Below are 21,970 nucleotides of genomic sequence, written 5' to 3'. Positions count from 1 at the left end.
GGACGGACGACCCTGGGCTGGCAAAAATAGCAGGTGCTTCACCTCTTTGTGCCCCGCTCTGCTTTCTTTCAGGTGACTTGTATACTCAGGCAGCGGAGGCAGCAATGGAAGCCATGAAAGGCCGGCTGGCCAACCAGTACTATGAGAAGGCTGAGGAGGCCTGGGCCCAGATGGAGGAATAACGCTGGGAAAATCACTGCCAGCCAGTCCCAAGCAGAGGGCTAGGAGGGGGGAAAAAGACCTCTTTGCTCGTTTGGAGGTAGGGGGTGGGGGTGGAAGGGGCACATATTTTTAGCACCTTGTAAATCAACTTTTGTATTTTATTTTTTGACTCTTGAAAATATCTTTACTACCAGCGGAGACACTGCAGCTGTCCCCTAGGGCCGCATTTTGGGGGCGTAGGATAAAAAAAAAAAAAAAAAAGCAGCCTAATGAACCAACATATCTTTTTGAGGTTCTTCTGTGTTTTGTTTTTATGAGATGTAAGAAAATATATCTTTTGTGCCGTGGATGGCTTTGCTCCTCACCCTTTTCAGGCTGGGCTGGTATCACAGATCCCCAGAGCCTGTGTTTCCTCAGCTGGGATGGGGCGCTGCCTATTAACTTTCCACAGGGTGTGTATTGTCATGACCTCCCACAAAGCCTTCTTCCTCAGAGCACTTGGAAGCATGCGAGGCATTTTGAGGGATGTGAGATTGTATAATACCCAGATCCCCTTCTGCCATGGAGGAGGGCACTCACGCGGACTGTTTCTTTTGGGTTAATTTCCTTCCCGAAACACAACTGCTTTTCTGGAATACAGCCAAATTCCGTTCTTAAGCATGTTTTCCACAACGGGCTTACAAAACAGATTTGATATATATATATTTTTTCTTTTTAGGGCTGCTCCCGAGGCATATGGAAGTTCCCAGGCTAGGAGTGTAATTGGAGCTACAGCTGCCAGCCTACACTATAGCCACAGCAGCAGCGCAGGATCCCAGCCGCGTCTGTGACCTACACCACAGCTCATGGCAACACCAGATCCTTGACCCCCTGAGCGAGGCCAGGGATCCAATCAGAGTCCTCATGGTTCCTAGTCGGGTTCCTTAACCGCTGAGCCATGATGAGAACTCCGAGATTTGATTTTTTTTATATGCACACTTTTACTACCTCGAACTCCTCCATCAGCCGGTGTGAGAGTGGGTGCACCGCAAAACCTTTATGTGTAAGAACGGTGGCTTAGAAAGTTGCAGCTTTTCCTCCAAGCAGTTGTGTACTCTGCATCTCAGAGGCAGCATCCACAACGAGGCTGAAGCACCCCGTGTACAGTATTCCTCCATGTTTTCTCAGCATTTGCTGTTCTTTTGCAGAAGCTACTCCTCAACTCCCCGTCCTTGGCATTTTCTGCCTGAAGCTCAGCGGATTTTTCTTGTAATTTGCAGCGGGATGCTTTCAGCAGCAGCCCCTTGAGATTTGTCTAAGCTGTTGGAGAATGAGAGGGCAAGAACTGTAAACACTCATTAATTCCAGTGGTTTCCCCAGGGCCACGCTATGGCTGTCTGTATTTAATGAGCATTCCCTTTCAAAGGAATTCAGATTTAATATCAGTATGATTTCATTTGGTGTTTCAAATAGCAAAGAAAACAGACTGCTTTGATCAACCCCAAGTGCTGAAGCAGCCTCTCCTTCTTTGTTGAAAAATCAAAATAAGAATTCTCTCATGACACAACGGGTTAAGGATCTGGCCTTGTCACTGCCGCAGCTTGGGTGGCTGCTGTGGCGCAGGTTTGATCGCTCGCCCAGGAATTTCCATGCGCCATGGACGTGTCCGGAAAAAATTAAAACATAAAAAGGCAGAACATAATCTACAAACCATTCTCATCTGCTCATCAAAACAAGTCCTTCAGCCTGTTAAGGTTAAGTGTTATGGAGTCATGGCCCTGTACACACACTAAGTTCCAAAATTCAGGGTGTGCCCTTAAGGAAAAATCAAGCGGAGTCAAAATTACCCCTGAAAAATCCTTTAGAGCATCTATAAATGACAGTATCCCTGCTGTATTTGGACTCATCCCAGCCAGTTTCCTTTAGAAGTTGGAACGGATCCCCCTTTTTCCATTTGCACTAGATCAGCTGTTGGCTTGCCTTAAATTTTTTGTTTGTGTGCCTTAAACCAATGCTTTTGAAAATTTGCATGTTAAATGTGAGTGAAAAGTAACTTCATTGTGACTTACATCTTCGGAGGCATCAAGCCTCATCTAATTGATGCTTTGGTTGTGGCTGTTAGTTCAATCAGCCTTCTCTCTCTCTCTCTGAGATTTGATTATGCAAGTCATTTATATTCCCTGACCACTTGTCCCATTGCTGAATTATACGTCAATGCTTTCCTCTAATATGGATTGGCAGCTTTTATGTAAAGGGTCCGATAGTAAATACTTTAAGCTGTGCGAGCCATATAATCTCGGTTGCAGCTACTCAGCCCTGCTGTTGTAGAGTGTGTCTATCCATGGGCAATGCCTAAACCAGTGAGTGCAACTTTATTGATAAAACAAGCTCCCTGGGCTATAGTGTGCCAACCGCTACTCTTATCCTGACTAAGAGCTACTATGTGAATCACTGGGGGAAAGTGTTACCTCAATTTTTCAGCCTCCGGTGCTTGAAAACATACTGTGTTGGCACAGAGTAGGCCCTCAATAAATTCATGAACAATGGAGAACAGCCCCAGTCACGGCACTCAATCTTTGTAGCTCTGGTTCCTTCATTGTCTAGATTGGCTTGAGCCATCACCCCTGCAAATCGCTCAGCTGCATGGCCTGAATGTCGGCAGGTGATTCCCCTTCTGCAGGAGGCTGGGATGGCCTGCAAATGCTTCCTTAAGGACCATTGAGCCAGCAGAATTTATTCCACCTTCGAAACTAGTTCTGTGCCTCCTAAAACTGGATGGGGCATCTTCTTTTCCCACAAATGCCGGGCATGAAAAAAACAAAAAACCCCCAGGACATTCCAGCCCAACGAACTGAAAAGACATTGGAGATTATTTTCAAGTGCAAGAAACAGGCGAAGAGCCAGGAGATAAACAGAGTCAAGATATAACTGGTACTAGCCATCACAGAGAATCCAAGGTTCTGAAATGTGGACTCTTTCCAAGGACCCTGCTGGTTAGAAGCGAAGCTGGAGCTAGGGTTTGAGCGCTGCTCTTACCCTGGGAATAAAAATTAAAGTTCAACTGGACTGTAATGTCTTTCAGTTCTGCGATAGCCTTAAGAAGGAAAAAAGCTTTAACATAAGTGGGAAAAACTTCCCTAACTCCAGTGCATCTGCATGTCCTTATCCCCTCCTCCTCACCTGAGGCCTTGTGGAGATTGATCATCAAATGCAACTTTGATGAACCAAGCCAGGTAAATGACTGCTGTTGCGCTTTTCGTGACTTCCTTTCCTTTAGTCCTGGCACATTTGTCTGCGGTACTAGATGTGTTTTATGCATCAACCAATGTTTACACACGTATGTGCAGCTTGTGTGGGGAGAAAGGAGACAAAATATGCATATTCTCTGAATTCGTGCCTGTTACTCTTTTTTTTTTTTTTTTTTTTTTTTTTTTTTTTTGGTCTTTTTCGGGTGCACCCGTGGCATATGGAAGTTCCCAGGCTAGGGGTCTAATCGGAGCTGTTGCTGCCGGCCTACACCAGAGCCACAGCAACGCCAGATCCGAGCCATGTCTGCAACCTACACCACAGCTCACGGCAACGCCAGACCCTTAACCCATTGAGCAAGGCCAGGGATCAAACCCGAAAGCTCATGGTTCCTATTCGGATTTGTATCTCCTCTGCCACGATGGGAACTCTCTGTTACTCTCTTTTCTAATCTCTGAGGTAACCACTTAACCTAGACAAGGTGGACATGGGGTGGGACCCAGAGAAGTGGCTTGCATTACAGATGTATGTATTAAGTTCCATTTTGCCTTTCCAAATAAAATTGTTTCTTTCTGGTCTCAAGTCAGATGTCTCCTGGTAACAAATGAGTGAGGTAGCTGGATGGAGGCAGGGTGAGTTGGAGGGCTCAGCATCACCTGAGAGGCAGCCCAGATTCAGCTCTGAATGGTTGTCGCCATGAGTGTGAGCCCACCGTCACTCCATTTTCCAGTTTTTCAAGCTGCAACAAATTGGATATTTTTATGCAAGGTTTCTTGATTTTTAGCATTCTAATAAATTCATATAAAATACCTTCCAAATTTGGCCCATGTGTTGTCTGTTTGCTTTAAAGGATGTGCACCTCTCTTTTTTCTTGCTTTCTCTCATCTATAACACGAAGAATAATCTTTACAATCATCTGAGTTGTCATCAGTTTCAAAGAAGAGAATGTCTGTTCGAGATGACTTGTGATCTGATGCTTAAGAAAATCTTGGTTCCTGATATGATCATTGGTTTCAAGCTAATGATGATGTGCTTTTTTGTTTTTACCGCATCTGTGGCGTATGGAAGTTCCCAGGCCAGGGACTGAATTCGAGCCACAGCTGCCACCTAGGCTGCGGTGGCAGCGACACTGGATCCTTAACCCACTGCGCAGGGTGGAGGACTGAACCTGTGCTCCTACAGTGACCCAAAGTGCTATGGTCGGATTCTTAACCAACTGGGCCACAGCAGGAACTCTGGTTTTTTAATTTTAAGAAATTCAAAGGAGAATTTCTTTTAAAATCTTAAGAGCTTTAAGAAATTTGGACATTAGCATAAATATACATGGTATATTGAACACACACAGGTCCATTTGGTCCCAAGTCCCCACTAAATTGATAGGAAAGAGATTTTTTTTTTCTCCCCCGTTCCCCCACCCCCGGCCACACCTGCAGCATGTGGAAATTCCTGGTCCAGGAATCAAATCCATGCCATAGCAACAACCCAAGCCAATGCAGTGACAACACCAGATCCTTAACCTGCCGAACCGCAAGGGAACTCCCAGGAAAGAGGTTTTCTTAGTGGCGTAAGACACTGAGGATGGAAAGGAAGAGGTGTCAACAGCAACAAAATTTTGGATGCTGGAAAGTAGATGGATTGTGATTGAATTAGTAGACCCAAGGAGGGTGGATCCTCAGTCAGCAGTAAGGAAATCTGAGAAACAACTCCGTTTTCATCATTGAAGAACCCCCAAAAGCCTGAGGAATTGGCACCAGGAACCTCTGGAAGGAGGAGTGAAATGGGGCTAAAAATGTAGGTTCAGGACTTCCCATTGTGGCTCAGTGGAAATGAATCTGACTAGTATCCATGAAGTTACAGGTTCGATCCCTGGCCTCGCTCACTGGGTTAAGGATCCGGCATCACTGTGAGCTGTGATGTAGGTTGCAGACACGGCTCAGATCCTGAGTTGCTGTGGCTGTGGCAGAGGCTGGCAGCTGTAGCTCCGATTTTACCCCTAGCCTGGGAACTGCCACATGCCATGGTTGTGGCCCTAAAAAAACCAAAAAAAAAAAAAAAAAGTAAGTTCAATAAAAAGACTATTAAAGCATCAGACCACTAGACTCACTCACCATCCCAGTGTAGCCAGCCAACTGCCCCTCCATCACCCTGCAGATGCCTAGGATACCAAGAAGTAGAGTGAGACCACTGCTGAAGGGAGGGTTAGGGGAAGTTCTTGTATTGGCTGTAAAGTCTCCAGCAGCCTTTTTTACCAAGCTGTGCTCCCAATCACTGGTAGCTGACCTTGTCCCTCCAGGTGGAAGGCAGAAATCTCTAGGGAGTCTGATCAGCCCTAAGATAAAAGAATTAAGGTACTTCTCTAATGAAACAGGCTGGCCAGAGCATCTCACAAAAAAGACCTCAGCCAAGTGCCACCCACACACTCATAGAGATTCCCAGATAATGTATTAGAGCCTTTTTTTTTTTTTTTTTTTTTTGCCAGGGGGGTAGGGGGTGGGAGTGTTGCTGTGTCCCAGCGTATAAAAGTTCCCAGGTCAGGGACTGAAGCCGCAGTACAGCAATAACCAGAGTCACAGTAGTGACAACTCAGGATCCCTAACCCATTAAGCCACCAGAAGAACCCCATTCTTTTTTGTTTGTTTCATTTTGTTTTTGAGGGCTGCACCTGAGGCATATGGAGGTTCCCAGGCTAGGGGGTCAAATCAGAGCTACAGCTGCCAGCCTACCCCACAGCTCACCACAACATAGGATCCTTAACCCCCTGAGTGAGGCCAAGGATCAAACCCTTATCCTCATGGATCCTAGCCGGTTTCCTTAACTGCTGAGCCACCAAGGGAATTCCTAGAGCCCCCTTCTTAAGCTTGAACTGCTACCCAAAGAGCCATAGGCAAGGAAAGCATTTCATATAACAGATCGAACCAACAGAGGACAGCATTTGGATGAAATAGAATATGCCTGGAGAAAAAAAAGAAGTAATAAAAAACAATATTCTTAGATAAAATACCGCATCCATGAAAAAAAGAACAAGATGTGATTCCAAGAACTCACAAAGCAAACAACTCTTGTAAATTGAATACACCCTTAGGAAAATGAGTAACTTAATAGACGGCTGGGAGAATGAAGTTAAAGAAATCTCCCAGGAAGTGGAACAAAAGGAAAAAAACCTGAATAATAGGAGAGGAAATTCTAGGAGCCAGAGGAGCAGGCACTCTGAGTTGTTCCACAGTGGAACAGTTACAATTGTTACCATTTTTTGCTTTGTGGAGGAATTAGCTCAAAACAGCCTATGATTAGGTACGTGTAGCTTTTTTTTTTTTTTTTTTCCCTCCTTGGTTGCAGGTAAGAGAAATTGACCCTGGCTAACATTATTACCAAAGAAGCACTCGTTTTGAGAAGGAAGTAGCTTCTATATTGGAAGAGAAAAGGGAAACACAATCAGGCCCCAGAAAGGGAGTGCTCTCTTGGGCAGCACATACATATACAAGATGACCACAGTAAGAGATTAGCATGGCCCTTGCATATGAATGACAAGCAAATTCGTGAAGCATTCCATATTTTAAAATAAATAAATAAAAATAAATAAATAAGGGAGGTTCCAGGGCACGTGTGGGGATCTAGCAGAAGGTAACCGTTCCCCTGCCAGCCCCACTCGCGAGAGAAATCATTGTGTCTGGTCTCCAGATTCAAGTTCCCAGGATAAAGCATCTGATTGGCCTAATTTGGATCTTATGCCCGCCCCCTTAGTGTTTAATTGACAGCTCCTTCAAGCCCCCCAGGGAGGAGTGTTTCCTCAAGGAAAATAAGAATTGGAAGCAGAAAAGCGGGGGAAAGGATTCTGGAAAGGCAAAAGCAACAGATTCCCAGGAAGAGAAAACGGGCCCTGAAGATTAGAGGGAAGCATTAAAGAAAAGTTTTCAGATTATTTTATTGCAAGCCTATGCCAAAAATGTATTACAATCTTTTTGCAAATGTAAATAAAGCCTCAGGGAGGGTAGTTCTAGGGTCCATACTTGGTTAGGGGCATGTTCTTTAATGTACTTTTTATTACCGTATCCACCTACAAGGAGTAAACTGCACAATCTCAAGTGCAGAGCTTGTTGGATTTGAGAACATTTGCAGCACCCCAGAAATCTCCCTCAGCCCCCACCTCCCCCAGACGATACTCTTCTGACTTTTATTTTGGTAGAGACATTTTACAGGACAAGAGAATGATTAAATAATCATTGTTGAGAGAGAGAGAGAGGGAGAGAAAATGTCCTATTACCATTCACTACCTCCTTGACCGATAACCGGCAGTCAGCTGGGTGGGCGGAAAATTAGTTTCCCAGTACAAATCTCAATGCCAATAAATTTCCGAAGAAAAATGGTTAAGCCTTTTTTTCAGGAATGTTAAGTTCTTTCCAGAGGGAGATTCATGCAGGTACGGTGTGGTCTCAGACCAAGTTTGAGATGATTTTCCTTTTGCAGGAGCAAAGGAGTGAAGAGTGGAGGGGATCCAGGACTGAACCCCCATGTCCATCCGCACTGCCCACAGCTGGAGGCGGACGCCCTTCGGCCTAACAGGCCTCTAGAATGGGGATGGGGGACAAATGGACAGTGTTTGATCTGTGGTGCTTGCCCAGTCCCCTCCACCTGCCCCATTAGCCACACCAAGGGGCAGCCGATTGGACCCGCCAAGGGACAGTCAAGGATTCTCCCCCTACATAAAGCTGCTGGGACCCCGTGGGTCCAGGAGTTCTGATGCAATATTCTGCTTCTCCTGCTTACTAGTTTCACATCTGATTGTCACAAGACAGCTGGGTAATGGGGCTCCAGGTCTGCAAGAAATGTGCAAAAGGAGGCCCTGTGCTCTGCCTTCTAGGATCAGCCTGTATCCCCACAGGCTTCTGTTAAGCATTCGGTTGAGTACGTTTGGGTAGGCACAGAGCTGAATTGCTCCAGAATATTCTGGCAGAAATATCTTTAGCTGTATTTGAGCCATTATCATGCAATTGATGTTCTTTTTTTAAATTTAAACTTTATTTTTTGAGGGTCTTTGGTCCAATTGACCCAATAGCCTTAGCTTTAGCAGAAAAGAGGACTTCATTACCATGATAAAGGGATGTCTCTGAAGAACATGAAATCTCCTGGGCTCTGGGAAGAATCTTGAGATGGGAGCCACAACACCATCAGGATTTCTCTATGATCCTCTGCTCTTCTTCTCATTTTTATCATTCTTTTTACGTACACTGGCTTCCTCTGTTTCTCTAGTCCATCTCACAGAATACGGCCACCCCAACTCCCACTTTCTCCCTAGTTCCAGTCAATCTCAGAGACTAACTCCAACCCTTAACACAGTCAAAATAAATCAGGAACTCATCTTGTCTCAGTTCAGATTGAGAATCTGAATGACCCAACCCCCGTCCAATATTTACCATTGAGCCCCTGGGACATGGTGTGGAAGAAGGGACCAGAGCACAAAGGTGGCTGCCTGGGGACCGACTTTGGATAGACTCTGGGCTGGTCAGGCAATTCCTGGAAAAGAGGGATCAGGCAGAGATTCCCCCAATTGTCCTCCTTTTGGAAAACCCAGCGCACAAGTGAAAAACAAATACAGTCTCTCCTGATACTATAACATTCTGCCTGGATCAATGTTTTCCTTGATCTCAAGGACTATTCCTCATTTAGCTTTGATCCCTGCTCTGCTCTTTGTGCCTGCTCTGGTCTAGATAGATGGCTTTTTCTGTATTTTTTAAAAGATTCCTTTAACAAACTCTCCCAGGACAATGAAATCTTTGCATATCAATACTTAACATGAAGGGAGGAAAAAAAGGGTTGAAGAGGAACTGAAGAGAAGGAGGAATATGAACTGCCCAAATATTAGGGTGTGTGCCAACTGGATATTTACCAGAAACTTGAATTTAACAACTTAATATAAACAACGTAAATTCCATATTCATAGCATGGAATAAATTAGATCTACATCTGTCAAAAATAAATAGAAAAAACATAACTAGAGTAGAAAAGCAAGTGGCAGAATGATATAAGTACAATATAGTAAGGTTTACATAAATGAAAAGCAAAAAATCATAGTATATATTGTTCCTGGGTATATGTACACAGGGGTGGACAGGTGGATAGAAAAGTATGAGAAGTGGACTGGAAGGATACGCATCAAATTCATGACATTTGGGAAGAGGCTTTTATTTTTATTTGTAATAGTCCATTTTTATTTGTAATGGTCTAATATTTTTAATGGATTTTTTAAAGGACAACATATTCGTACTTTTAATAACAAAAGCATATAGGTAGGGAAAAAAGTATACATAGGAAAAAAATTGAAAGTGAAATGCCACAACGTTAGGTGGTGGGTGTATGGATAATTGTTTTTTCTTTGCGCTTTTTCTGTATTTTTAAATATCTATATATGTATCAACCTGGATAGATATTTAAGAAACATAGTGGGGTGAAAAAAGTCAGCTGCAGATAATCATAGTATAATAATATTTATATTCATGTAAAAATCCACAATGATAAAAACGAAACACTCTCCATGGATATATCTATCCATATGAATATATCCGTATATATCCATATAAATTCACAGCAAAAGATCCAGAAGGATACACAGTGTACTAAGTGGAGGGACTTCAATGGGGGACAAAGGTAAAAGAACATTGGTACTTCGTCTGAAAAATTTTAATATTTTGCAATAACCCACATAAAACTTGTGTAACTAAAAATGAAAACACCTGAGCTTTTAGAGAAAACGGCCCACTCGAAAATCCCCCTGGTTTGGCTTTTGGAGCCCCTGGCGCAGGTTACTGCTGAAGTCCATGATGTCTTCCGTGTGGGTTAATTTAGGGTCTCCGGGTTTAATGCCCACTAAGAATACAGATTCTTAAACTGCTTTTCATTCTAAGATCGGTTCGGAACAAGACTGGTCTAAATATTAGAGGAAATATTTTATTTTCTGTACCTGGTATATTCTAAATAGTTCTATTAAGATGAAGTAAAGCACTTAAGCGGAAGAAGAAACGTACACGCAAATGCACATAAACGTATGAAGTAGTTTTCTGGAAGGCACTTTGCATAACCGGGTAGCGTGGCCGAGCGGTCTAAGGCGCTGGATTAAGGCTCCAGTCTCTTCGGGGGCGTGGGTTCGAATCCCACCGCTGCCAAGGTCAATCTTTTGACGGTTTGCAGCTGTTTTGCGCCAGCATCAGCGCCCCCTGCTGCCGGGAAGGGCTGGCTCACCTCATGAATGGAGCGGCGGAGGGGGGCGGGTCCGCGTGCGCCGGGGCGGGGCATTGTGGGTAAAAGGAAGCGCGAGGGCTGGCCCTGCTCCCCCCACGTGTCCGCCCGAGTTTCTCCACCGGCAACATGGCCGCTGCCTGAGAGAAGAGCCGGGCCGCCGCCGCCTCTGCAGCCCGCGGGTACCTGGGCCGTTGCAGCCGCCCGCCTGCGGGCCCCGCGGAGAGGTGAGTGCCGAGTGGGCTGCGCCTGCCCGGGCTGGAGCCGGGCCGCACTCAGGAGGTGGGCCTGGGCTGGGCTGCGGAGTAGGCCGGGAGGCCCGCGCCGCGCGGTGCCCAGAGGCCGGGGGCCGCTCGGGACTCGGTGGGGGAAGGACGGGCAACCTGCCTCAGTCGACCTGGGCCGGCCGCGGGCTTCGACCTCGGCTGGGCCCGGTGGTTGGTGAGGCCGCGGCCGAGGCTGCCGGCGGTGACTCAGGGGCCAGCCGCCTTGCCCCGCCCGGCTCAGGCGGGCCTCCTTATGGGAGCACCTGTCCGAAGGCAGCCGGTGACCTGCCGGCGTGGCGGCTCGTAGCGATGGCTGCGTGGTGGGCGTGAGAAGGGGGCCTGACCACCCGCGAGGGAGGCGAAACCCATTGGACAGTGTGGCTCGGGGCCGGCGGCCCGCCCTGATGGGCAGGGGGAGGATACCCAGGCCCTCTCCTGGCTGCTGAACCAGAGCAGCCTCCGCGCGGCCAGGCCCGGATTTCTTCATTCATTTATTCCAGCCACCACTCAGGGCTAATTGAAAACCAACTACGGGCGGCTGATACAGCCCTGACCATTTGGTCGGAAGAGGTGTCAGTAAGCACGTCAAGTAAACCAGTAAATAAATAAACAAGGTCGCTCTGTTGTGTTAGCTTTAGAATCGTTGGGGCTTGGGGGCAGAAAGAGCTCTTAGCAAGCTTCACAATTTCTTTATCTGTGAAATGGGGATAACAGAATTCCCCACCTCATAGGGTTGTGGTGAGGACTAAGTAGGGTAAGGCGGGAGAAGCCCCAGCTTACAGCATTTTGATTCCTGGCTAGATCTCCTACCCTTTTATATTGGAAGAAAATGTGCCAAGTTGTAACAAACCTGTCCTTGGCTTACATTTATACCTTATTTAACCCTCACCACAGTCCTCTGAGGTCGGTACTTTTGTTATCCCCATTTTAGGGATGAAAATAACGAGCAGTCCTAAGATCAAACAGCTCCAGGTGGGACAAGGGTAGCGAGCAGCAGACCTGGGATTTGAACTTACAGAGTTCTGCCTCAGAGTCCATGCTCTTACCCACCGTACTATCCTGCTTTTTGTTAAAGATGCCTGCAGCATAGTAGTTAAGAACCAGAATAAGGATCTTTTGCCATCAGCTAGACCTAGGTTTGTGTCCTAGCTCTGCCGTTCTCCAGCACTGTGACCCTGGGGTAAGTTAACACTCTGAACTTTGTTTTCTGCTTTCTTAATTGGAGATGGTAAATCTTGATTTAAAGGGCTATTGAGCAGAGAAATGGGAATATGTATTTTAAGTTCTTGGAGAAGGGAGGGTCTGACTCTAGTTTTAAGAGGTAATTCTTCTAGCCCCTAGGCTATCCTTCCCTTGAATGGAAGTGGAAAGGGATGACCCAAAGAGGGGGGGAACGTGTGGAGGGGCACACAGCCAATAAGAACCCGGACCTTGAGACTATTTGCCCAGGGGCCTTTCCCCTTAACTCCGAAGCATCTTGTCCTCACCCTATCTCACTCCCTCTAGGAGCTGGAGATTATTTGCAGTCCCCTCTGCTTTTCAGTTTGGTGGACAGCATAGATGGATGCAGCTGGCTGGGGCCTTCAGGCTGCTCCTCTGCTCTGAACACCTCCTTAGCTCACCTGGCATTCTTGTCCCCTTTCCATTTGTCGAGCAAAACCCCTGATGGGGTCTGTTTTCTGTGCCCAGCACCATGGAGCCACAGCCACAGTGTCCCCTTGTGGCCACAAGTCACCCTGTGGAGGCCCAGGGGTTCACTCACTCCTGCTAGGGAAGCTTAGCTTGTGGTGGCCTGGGAGGACAGGCTACACCCCTATCCTCATGTGTCCAGGAGACCCAAGCCATGAGGCCACTAGTCTCTCAGTGGGGCTGAGCTAGACTCACTGGGTACAGGGTCTGTAGCTGCCTGACGTATGCGTTTTGTGTACTGTATTGAGTGATAATTTTATGCCAGGTCCTGTTCTACATATTGGGAGATCAGCATGAATTTTTTTAAAAAGATAGTAATCCCTCTATCAACTCAGCTTCAACTTTTGTGGTTGAAGCCCTGAGAGGCTGTCATGGAGCTTACATTCTAATGCAGAAGATAGACAACTCAGAAGCAAATAGACTAGGTTTTTCCAGATGGTGATAAGAACCTGAATGTGGTCGTGACTGGAAACAGTTACAGGGCGGAGGTGCTGTTTAAGGTGGATAGTCGGAGAACCTCTCTGCTCCTGGAGGGGCTGGGTGATGGTATCTAATGAAAAGAGGTCAGCCTTGAAAGGAGGAAAATAGACGAGGTGCAAAGGTCCTGGGGCAGACTTGGGCTTAGCCTCACATGAGACCTTGAGGCCACGGAAAGGAATTTGGATTTTATTCTATGTGATAGTTGAAGGGCTTTGAGTAGAGAAATGATGTGATTGCTTTTTCTGCAAGACGACTCTGGCTGTTTCTGGGAGGATTGGAGGCAGGAAAGACTAGTTGGAGCAGTACTTTTTAAATTGCAGTTCCAGATTTATTAGTGGCATGTGAAATCAACTTAGAGGGATTGTAACCGGTATTTTTAATTTTAATGACTGAGGGTAAAAACCATCGCTTCAGAGTTCCTGTTGTGGCTCAGCGGATTAAGAACCCGACGTAGGATCCATGACGGTGTGGGTTCGATTCCTGGCCTTGCTCAGTGGGTTAAGGATCCCGTGTTGTCGTCAGCTGTGGGATAGGTCACAGATGTGGCTCGATTTCTGGCATTGCTGTGGCTATGGCCTAAGCCAGGCAGCTGTGGCCCTGGTTTGACCCCTAGCCCAGGAACTTCCATATGCTGCAGATGTGGCCCTGAAAAAAAGAAAAGAAAAAAAAATCATGGCATTAGGTACAAAAGCGATAATTGATGGCTATTTGAAATTTTGTTTTAGTTAGGTAATTGTGCTCTAGGTCATTTATATGAAATGGATCTTTTCTTTTTCCTTTTTTTGGCCCCACCTGTGGCATATGGAATTTCACCTTGATCCTTAACCCACTGTGCCAGGCCAGGGACCCAGCCTGCGCTGTCATAGAGACAACAGTCAGAACCTTAACCCACTGCACCACAGCGGGAACTCCTGAAATGGATTTCCTTACCTGGGTCTTAGGCTGAAAAGTTTGCAAGCCCCTGAGTTGGATGATGTTGGCTGGGAGGGTGAAGGGAGGTGATGGCCGCTGTGTTCACCTATTCAGATGTTTTATCAGGAGGAGGAGGCGCACCCTCCTCCCTGAGCTCCCCCTGGACTGAGGAGAGGCCAGTAGAGAGAGAGCTGAGAAAGCCAGTCTCTCAGGAAAGACTGTGTCTTAGGATCCTCCTAGGCCACACCCTCTTCGTACCTATGGGCTGGTCCTTGGCTCACCTGGGAGTCCCCAGTCTTTCAGTTGTCCACAGAGCCAGCTGTGAAGAAGGCAGGTCCTTCTCCTACATTTATGGTCCTTGGCAGCCTGGGCAGGTGCCTCAGGGTCTTGGGCTGTCCGGCTAGTAGCAGGCTGCCAAAAACTGCTGATCTGGGGGCTTGTGCTTTTCAACCAGTCTCCTAATCCCTGGCTGTTGAGTAGCCTGCTTCCCTCTGCCGTCTCCCTCCACTCACAGTCCTGTGGTGGCTCCCTAGTAAATGGCATTCCTGTGGCTCATTTATGCAGATGACACGTACATACTGAGCAGCTGCTATGTGCTAGGCACTGGGGGTGCAGCAAGGGACCAAATAGACGAAAATCTCTGCCTTCATGTAGCTTATGGCTTCGTGGCAGTGGGGGCGGGGATGGATACACACCCAGAGCTCTAGAGGGTCGGGTGGCGGGTGACACGTGCTATGGAGAAAACCAGAACAGGCGAGGAGCGGGCTGGGAAGGCTATTGCAATTTCGAATCGAGTGGACCCGGGACGTCTTAGTGATGAGGTAGCATCTGAGCAAAAAACCTGAAAGAGGAGCAGGAGGAGGGAGCCCTGAGGTTATGGGGGTGGGCAGAGCTGTTACAAAGACCTGGAGGTGGGGTGGGCAATGAGGTCTGAGAGGAAAGGGGGCAGGAGGGGCTTGTTTAGGGTCACACGTGGGACGAAAAAGACTTTGGCTTTTATTTCTGAGTGAGAGGGGAAGACTTCGAAGGCAGAGGAGTGACGTGGTCTGACTTGGCTTTTAAGCGGGTCGCTGCTTTGGGTCGAGCAGAGACGGTAGGGAGCAAAGGTGAAAGAGAGACCAGTTAGGAACCTGCTGCTCTAAGGCAGTGGCTGGGAGAGCAGATTCCTGATGCTTTGAAGGTAGAACCCTCGGGGTTTGCCGGTGTGGGATGAGAGGAGGAGAAGCATTGAGGATGATGCCAGGGTTTTGGCCTGAGCAACCTCAGAGTCTGGAATGTGTATCTGGAATAAGGGGCCAGGGCAGGGGCTTGGATGCCATTACATCCCGTGGTGAAAGATTTTATGTTCTTCTAAATATTAAAGCATTCAAATATGAAGCAGATAAGGTAAAAGTCTTTTTGGTCTTAACAAAAAGTAGAGGTATGGGAACCGCTGAGATCTGAGGGTGCCCAGCGGCCTGTCTAACTGTGACCATCCTCTCCCTTTGGGAATAGGAAGGGTCAGCCCTCTGAACAGGGAGTTCCCTGCATTCAAGGATTCCACTGACCTCAGAAACTAAATTTGCCCTGCGCCTGGCAACTATTTACATACCATTTGCATTGTACTTGATATTATAAGAAAGCGAGAGATGATTTAAAGTATAGGCTGTGCTTAGGTTATGTGCAGATGCTACACCAGGGTGAGGGGCTGGAGCATCTGCAGATATTGGTGTCCCTTTGGGTCCTGGATCCAGTCCCCACCTTCCCCTCTGATACGGAGGGACCGTGTGCCTGCCCTCCGCCCTGGAGCCCCTTGCTGCCTTCCCTCCTCCAGGTACTTGATATGCTGCCTGTTGCCTGGAATCCCTCTTCCCCCTGCTCTCCTGGCTTGTCCCAATCTTTGTGTCTTTCAAGGCCCAGCCCAAATGCCCCTTCCCCTGCCCCCGGCAGGAAGGCCCTTCCCTTTCCTCTGAACTCCCCTACCTCATAACTGTGGCCTGAAGTTGGACAGCCTGGCACTGATGTGAACAGCTTCCTTGCTGTTTGGCTTTGGGTAAGACACATAAAACTGTCGGCGTTCCAGCCGCCTCGGTGTAAAATGGGGACAATGAAGAGAAGAGTATATGACGAGGGTCATTTTTAGACACACACACACACGCAAAATCATAGAAAAGGAGGTCATCTCACTCAGGGTTGGGTTAAAAGTCAGCTTGAGAATCAAATATCAGAGATGGAGTCACCCTGCAAAGCAGGACTTCAGACAGTTGGCGCTTCCTGTTGCACATCAGACTCTCTGTAAAGGTTCACCATGGCCCCTGATGACTTCTTGAGTGTTTTCATCATGGCTGTGGTCCAGCCAGCTCCATCCTCCTGCCTGGCAGTGAATTCTTTGTGAGTGGCCCGAAAACCCCTAAAACGGGTCATTTATCTATTCTTTTGCATGGGTGTAGCTGACACGTGGATGTTTGGGTCCACCTGTTTGCATCCATCACCTGGTGGTTTCTCCCCGGTTTTGTTTTTTTGTTTTTCAGATTTTTTGTTTTGTTTTGTTTTGGCCAGTGGGGTATATAATGGGCTGTTCTCTTTTGACTGCATGATAAATGTAGAAATAAGATCAATTTCTGATTGTCTCAGGCTTCTCCCTCTTCAGTTGCAGAGTAGGTGCCTAGGTGTGTTGGTGGAATGACTGACTGATGGCCCAGGCCTCTTGTTCTCATTGCAGATCGAGTCCAGGGACTGCGCGGCTGGCTCCCCCCTAGTATGGCCAATGAAGAGGATGACCCAGTCGTACAGGAGGTAACTGCTCTTCCCCACCCTCTGCCAGGGAAGGGTCCCTCCCATCCATCCTCAGGCCAGCCCGGGACCTGTAGACGTCCCTGTGCCAGGAACCCTCTTTCCCACATACCTCCCTGGCTGACCCCTCGCTTCCTTCAGGTATCCGAGCCAGCATCACCTTGTCAGAAAGGATGCCCTGACCATCCTGCCTCGTGCCATGTTCTTCTGCACACCTCCCCAGCCCCTTACCTTGGCCGTGCCTTGCACTGGACACAGCTCTTCTCAGCCCCTACATGCGTCTCCTTGCATTAGACTATAAGCTTCATGAGGACAGGGATTTTGTTCTGTTCACCACTGTGTCTATAAAGCCAGGTTCACTGGCTGGCACTTAATTGAGCCTCAGTGACTATTTGTTGAATGAATGAATGGGTTTATTAACTCTGTCATCTTCCTGGGCTTTCCCAGATTCAGTCATCCAGCAGTTGTTCCTTGGATCCTGGGCTTTCCCAGATTCAGTCATTGAGCAGTTGTTTCCTAGATCCACTAGGTGCTGGGGGCTGTGACAGCAGTGAGCCCGGGCAGTGTTCCTGCCCTTCGGAAGCTTAGCATCTGTGGGGGGAGACTGACAGGGAAGGGGTCTGCAGACGGTAGGGTGATAGGTTCTAGAGTTGGGCCCAGGCGAGGACACATCATCGAGCCTCCAGACCTTTGCATGTGCTGTTAGCCCCACCTAGCATTTTCTTTTTCTTTTCTTTCTTTCTTTTTTTTTGGGGGGGGGGTGTCTTTTTTAGGGCCACACCTGTGGCATATGGAGGTGCCCAGGCTAGGGGTCTAATCGGAGCTGTAGCTGCTGGCCTATGCCACAGCCACAGCAACGCTAGATCCGAGCTGAGTCTGCAGCCTACACCACAGCTCACGGCAACACCAGATCGTCAACCCACTGAGTGAAACCAGGGATCAAACCCGCAACCCCTGGTTCCTAGTCGGATTTGTTAGCCACTGAGCCATGATGGGAACTCCGAGCATTTTCTTCACACATGCCTCCCCAGTGCCTGATGAGCTCTCTCCTTAAGGGCTGGAGATAGGAGAGAACATGGTTCATAGGAAGAGCTTGGAAGCAGGAGGTCAAAGTGGGGCAGGGGCAGTGAGGGTTGAGAAGAAAGGGAAAGTAGGGCCAGATCAGACCACCTTAAGACAGACTAGTCCAGGACAGGTGATGGAGCGCACAGGCAGGGGCCTTCTGCCCCATCCTCATCAGAAAAGTCTTTCCTCCGGCTCTCTAGGATGCGTTCTGGTCGGGGCAGCCTCAGGGAATACATTTTTTTTGGACTGAGGTGAAACTGGCCAGGGGGCTCTGGACGTCAGGTTGGAGATTTGGTTCCCTTTGTTTTTTTCCCTTTTTATGGCCACACCTACAGCATATGGACGTTCCCGGGCCAGGGGTTGATTTGGAGCTGCACCCATGACCTACGCCACACCTTGAGGCAGTGCCCGATCCTTAACCCACCGAGTGAGGCCAGGGATGGAGCCCGCATCCTCGTAGAGATAGTGTCGGGTTCCCAACCCACTGAGCCACTGCAAGAATGCCTGATTCTCTTTGTGTTTTTTGTTTTTTTTTTGTCTTTTGTCTTTTTTGTTGTTGTTGTTATTGTTGCTATTTCTTGGGCCACTCCCGCGGCATATGGAGGTTCCCAGGCTAGGGGTCCAATCGGAGCTGTAGCCGCCAGCCTATACCACAGCCACAGCAAGGCGGGATCCGAGCCGTGTCTGCAACCTACACCACAGCTCACGGCAACGCCGGATCGTTAACCCACTGAGCAAGGGCAGGGATCGAACCCGCAACCTCATGGTTCCTAGTCGGATTCGTTAACCACTGTGCCACGACGGGAACTCCTGATTCTCTTTGTGTTTAGCATCAGCTGAGCTATTTCTTCCCCCCCAAAACTGCCCCTAGGAGCCCCTACCCCTTACTTGAAAGTTGAGGAGCAGGTGTGTGCCAGGGGCAGGTTGGGCTCTGGGTTCTGTCTCCTGACTAAGTCTTCTTCTCCTGTTCCCAGATCGACGTGTACTTGGCCAAAAGTCTGGCAGAGAAGCTCTATCTGTTTCAGGTAATCATAGGACATGACGGTAAAGCGGGAAAAAAGCAAGTGATGGTGGGAGTGGAGACGCGGGAAGTGGTGGCCAGGGAATAGTGGGGAACCTCCGCGTGGCTGAGAATTCTTGGCCTAGAGGGCGTGACGGGACAGGCTCTTTGCTTTTAGGGGCAGGTCAGTGATAGTCTCTCCTTGTGAAGTTGGGAAAACCAAGGCAGAAGGGTGTGGTGGCTAAAGCTCGGGCTCTGGGACAGTCTGCCAGCACTGAGACCCAGCTCCGTCACTGCTTGGCTGCAAGTCCTTGGGCAGGCAGCTCAGTTTCTTCATTTGCAAAGCGGTGGTGGTAATAGTAGCTGCCTGAGAGGCCCTCCCAGGATCCGCTGAGCCCACATGAACTGCGCAGAACGCCACCTGGCCGCGTTAGGACCGAGAACGCGGGCCTCTGCATCCCTGAGACTCAGGGAAGGCCTTTCTGGGGGCAGCTCCAGGGCAGCAGTGGTGCCTGGGTCCTGCCAGCTGTGTGTCTCCCCCAGTGGTTATCCCCACCCCCTCCCCTCTTGGCCGGGCCAGCAGTTTCATCCAGGTCACCCTCAGGTGTTAACCCTAGACTATCTGCAGGCACCATTCAGAGCCCTTTTCATGTTTTCTCACCCCTGAGGAACCCCATGGTGGTGATTATTATTGCAATTTTATAACTGCTTTATTGAGATCTAATTCACACCCATGCAATTCCCACATTAAGTGTCAATGCCGTGGATTTTAAGTCTATTCACAGGGTCGTGCAACCAGAACCACAATCTATTTTAGGAAGTGTTTGCTGCTGCTCTTATCTCCCCCACCCCAAGTCCTAGGCAACCATTAACCTATTTTCTCTCTCTATGGATTTGCCTATTCTGGACATTTCATAGCATTGGAGTTGTGTAGTACGTGGCCTTTTATTTACTGTGATGTTTTCGAGGTTCCCCCGTGTTATAGCATGTGTCAGTACCTCATGTCTTTTTATGAATGAATATTCTCCTTTGTAAGGGTATATGTACCACATTTTATTTCTCCGTGCATCAGCTGATGGGGATTTGGGTTGTTGCCGTGTTTTGGCTGTTACGAATCATGTAGCTATGAACATTCCAGTCCAAATGTGTGTGGGGAGATGTTTTCGTCTCTCTTGGGTATATACCTGGGAGTGGAATTGCTGGATCCTGTGGAAACGAAGTTTAATATTCTGAGGAATTGTCAAGACTGTTTTGCAGCACTTTACAATTCCCAGCAAGAGGGTTCTGAAGTCTCTTTGCTCCCTCCCATGTTGCGTATGAGGAAAAAGAGGCCTAGGGAGGCTAGTAACTTGCACAGGGGGTCTGGATAGGGCAGCAGAAGCCCCATGTCTGTCCCTTGGAGTCTGCCTCTGTAGGCCAGGAGGCTGGAGCTGTTGTTTCCTTCTGCGATTGCTTCCTTGACTGACTGCAGAGTGATGGGTAGGATGGATGGTGGTGACAGTGACCCATGTGTGTTCACAGCGTGCCAGGCTCTGTGCCAGCTGTCAGCTCCATTTGCCTCTTTTTTCCTGCTCCTGATGGTCCTGGAAGGCGAGGAGCTTGCCTGAGTGCCCAAGGAGCAAGTCCTAACAGAGCTAGGACTGTCTGATTCCAGAACCTGCACCCTTCCCCGCCACTCTTCCCAGTTAGCAGGACATCACAGAGCTGCCCCAGACCTTGGCAGACCAGGGGCCTCCCGGGCTGTCTTGGGTGCATTTGTCCCAGCTCAGGGCCCAGTTCAGGCCAGCTGTGCTCCAGGCCATTCCTGGACCTAAGTTCCAGCCCAGGAAGCAGGGAGGAGTCACTGTATTGCTTTTTTTTTTTTTTTTTTTTTTGTCTTTTTAGGGCCGCACCCGTGGCATATGGAGGTTCCCAGGCTAGGGATCTAATCAGAGCTATAGCTGCTGGCTTACACCAGAGCCACAACAATGGGGGATCCAAGCCGCGTCTGCGACCTACACCACAGCTCATGGCAACACCGGATCCTTAACCCCCTGAGCGAGGCCAGGGATTGAACCCACAACCTTATGGTTCCTAGTCGGATTCCCTAACCACTGAGCCATAATGGGAACTCCTGTATTGCTATTTAAGTGAGCTTTTAGGAAACAGCCATTTCCTTGGGTGAGAAAGCAGCTGATAACAAATGTCCCCAAAGGAGGGTTTACTTCATCCGCCACCATGCCTCCACCAGGCTGCCTCTGGAAGCTGTCATGGTTCCCACTGTGATGGCCACAGCCTGCTTTTCTTTTCTTTTCTTTTTTTTTGGGGGGGCGGAAATGGCCACAGCTTTTTGAGAGTGGGTCCCAACCACGACTTATCCATCCACTCAGTAGCATCCGTACAGTGCGGGGAAAAGAAGAAAAGTGCATCTGCGAGGAAGGATGTCCCCGGTGTGTTTAGAGCAAAGAAGGGATTTCAGAACTCAGGTGTAACAGAAAATAATTTCACTTCTGATGACGCTGGGGCCCAGAGGGGGCCCTCTGAGCAGGTCAGTGGCAGACCAGCTCCTTTCTCTGACTGCAGCTTTTTATTATGGAAGAGTCCACACAGCAGCAAAAGGAGAGAGAATAGTGATTCCCATGTATCTGTCGACTGAAAGAAATGCGCAGCCTCAAAGTTGAGGATTATGTTGTGTTAGGGGACATCCTGAGGACTTAAGCCCGGGAGACAGCCTCTCAGAGAGCTCCGAGGTAAGGAAGGAGCCAGGACACGTAGGCGTTTTTACACCAAAAAAAAAAAAAAAAAAAAAAAAAAAAGACGAAAACCAAAAACAAACAAAAAACCCCACAAAGAATAACAACCTACCAAATAGTCAGAATATTAAAAGATCACTGTTAGTTAAAGAAAAACCAGATACCGCAAGTTAAAGAGGTTAGCACTTTTCTGTGTATAGGAAACCTGGCTCATTGAAATCTCTCCTTTGCTGTGCACCTTAGCCATCTAGGCCCTGTACCCTGTTTTCTCCATCCTGAATCCCCTTAGGGGGCCTGACTGCGGGGCCTGAAGGTTGTTCTGTGTGGCAGGTGACATTTCTTTGTCCACAGATGCATCCTTGGGCTTCAGCAGTGAGCAGCATTTGCCTGTTTTTATTTTCCTTCTTTGCTTCCTGCGGCCTCGTTTCACTTGTCCT

The 21,970-nt window shown here is 48.3% G+C and overlaps 2 protein-coding genes and 1 non-coding gene across 5 annotated transcripts in view; all 3 read left to right on the top strand.

The window, feature by feature from the left end:
• EEF2K (eukaryotic elongation factor 2 kinase) overlaps positions 1-4,205 on the top strand; it is a 93,112-nt gene extending 88,907 nt beyond the window's left edge. Inside the window, 1 exon segment of the mRNA XM_003124551.6 lies at positions 73-4,205. Within this exon segment, the coding sequence (XP_003124599.4) occupies positions 73-182 (110 nt within the window). The 3' untranslated portion in view covers positions 183-4,205.
• TRNAL-AAG lies at positions 10,463-10,544 on the top strand. The gene has a single exon. It is a non-coding gene; the product is annotated as a tRNA-Leu (tRNA).
• POLR3E (RNA polymerase III subunit E) overlaps positions 10,694-21,970 on the top strand; it is a 33,653-nt gene continuing 22,376 nt past the window's right edge. Inside the window, exons 1-3 of one of the 3 annotated variants that reach the window (XM_021086481.1) lie at positions 10,694-10,844; positions 16,666-16,739; positions 18,776-18,826. In XM_021086481.1, the coding sequence (XP_020942140.1) occupies positions 16,704-16,739; positions 18,776-18,826 (87 nt within the window). In that variant the 5' untranslated portion in view covers positions 10,694-10,844; positions 16,666-16,703. Of the gene's footprint in view, positions 10,845-16,645; positions 16,740-18,775; positions 18,827-21,363; positions 21,531-21,970 lie in introns of those variants that run through there. The other 2 variants (XM_021086482.1, XM_003124552.6) reach the window with 2 other exon arrangements.

This window comes from Sus scrofa, chromosome 3, assembly GCF_000003025.6.
Source record: "Sus scrofa isolate TJ Tabasco breed Duroc chromosome 3, Sscrofa11.1, whole genome shotgun sequence".
Taxonomy (NCBI): Eukaryota; Metazoa; Chordata; class Mammalia; order Artiodactyla; family Suidae; genus Sus; species Sus scrofa.
This window is presented reverse-complemented; position numbering and strand designations above follow the sequence as displayed.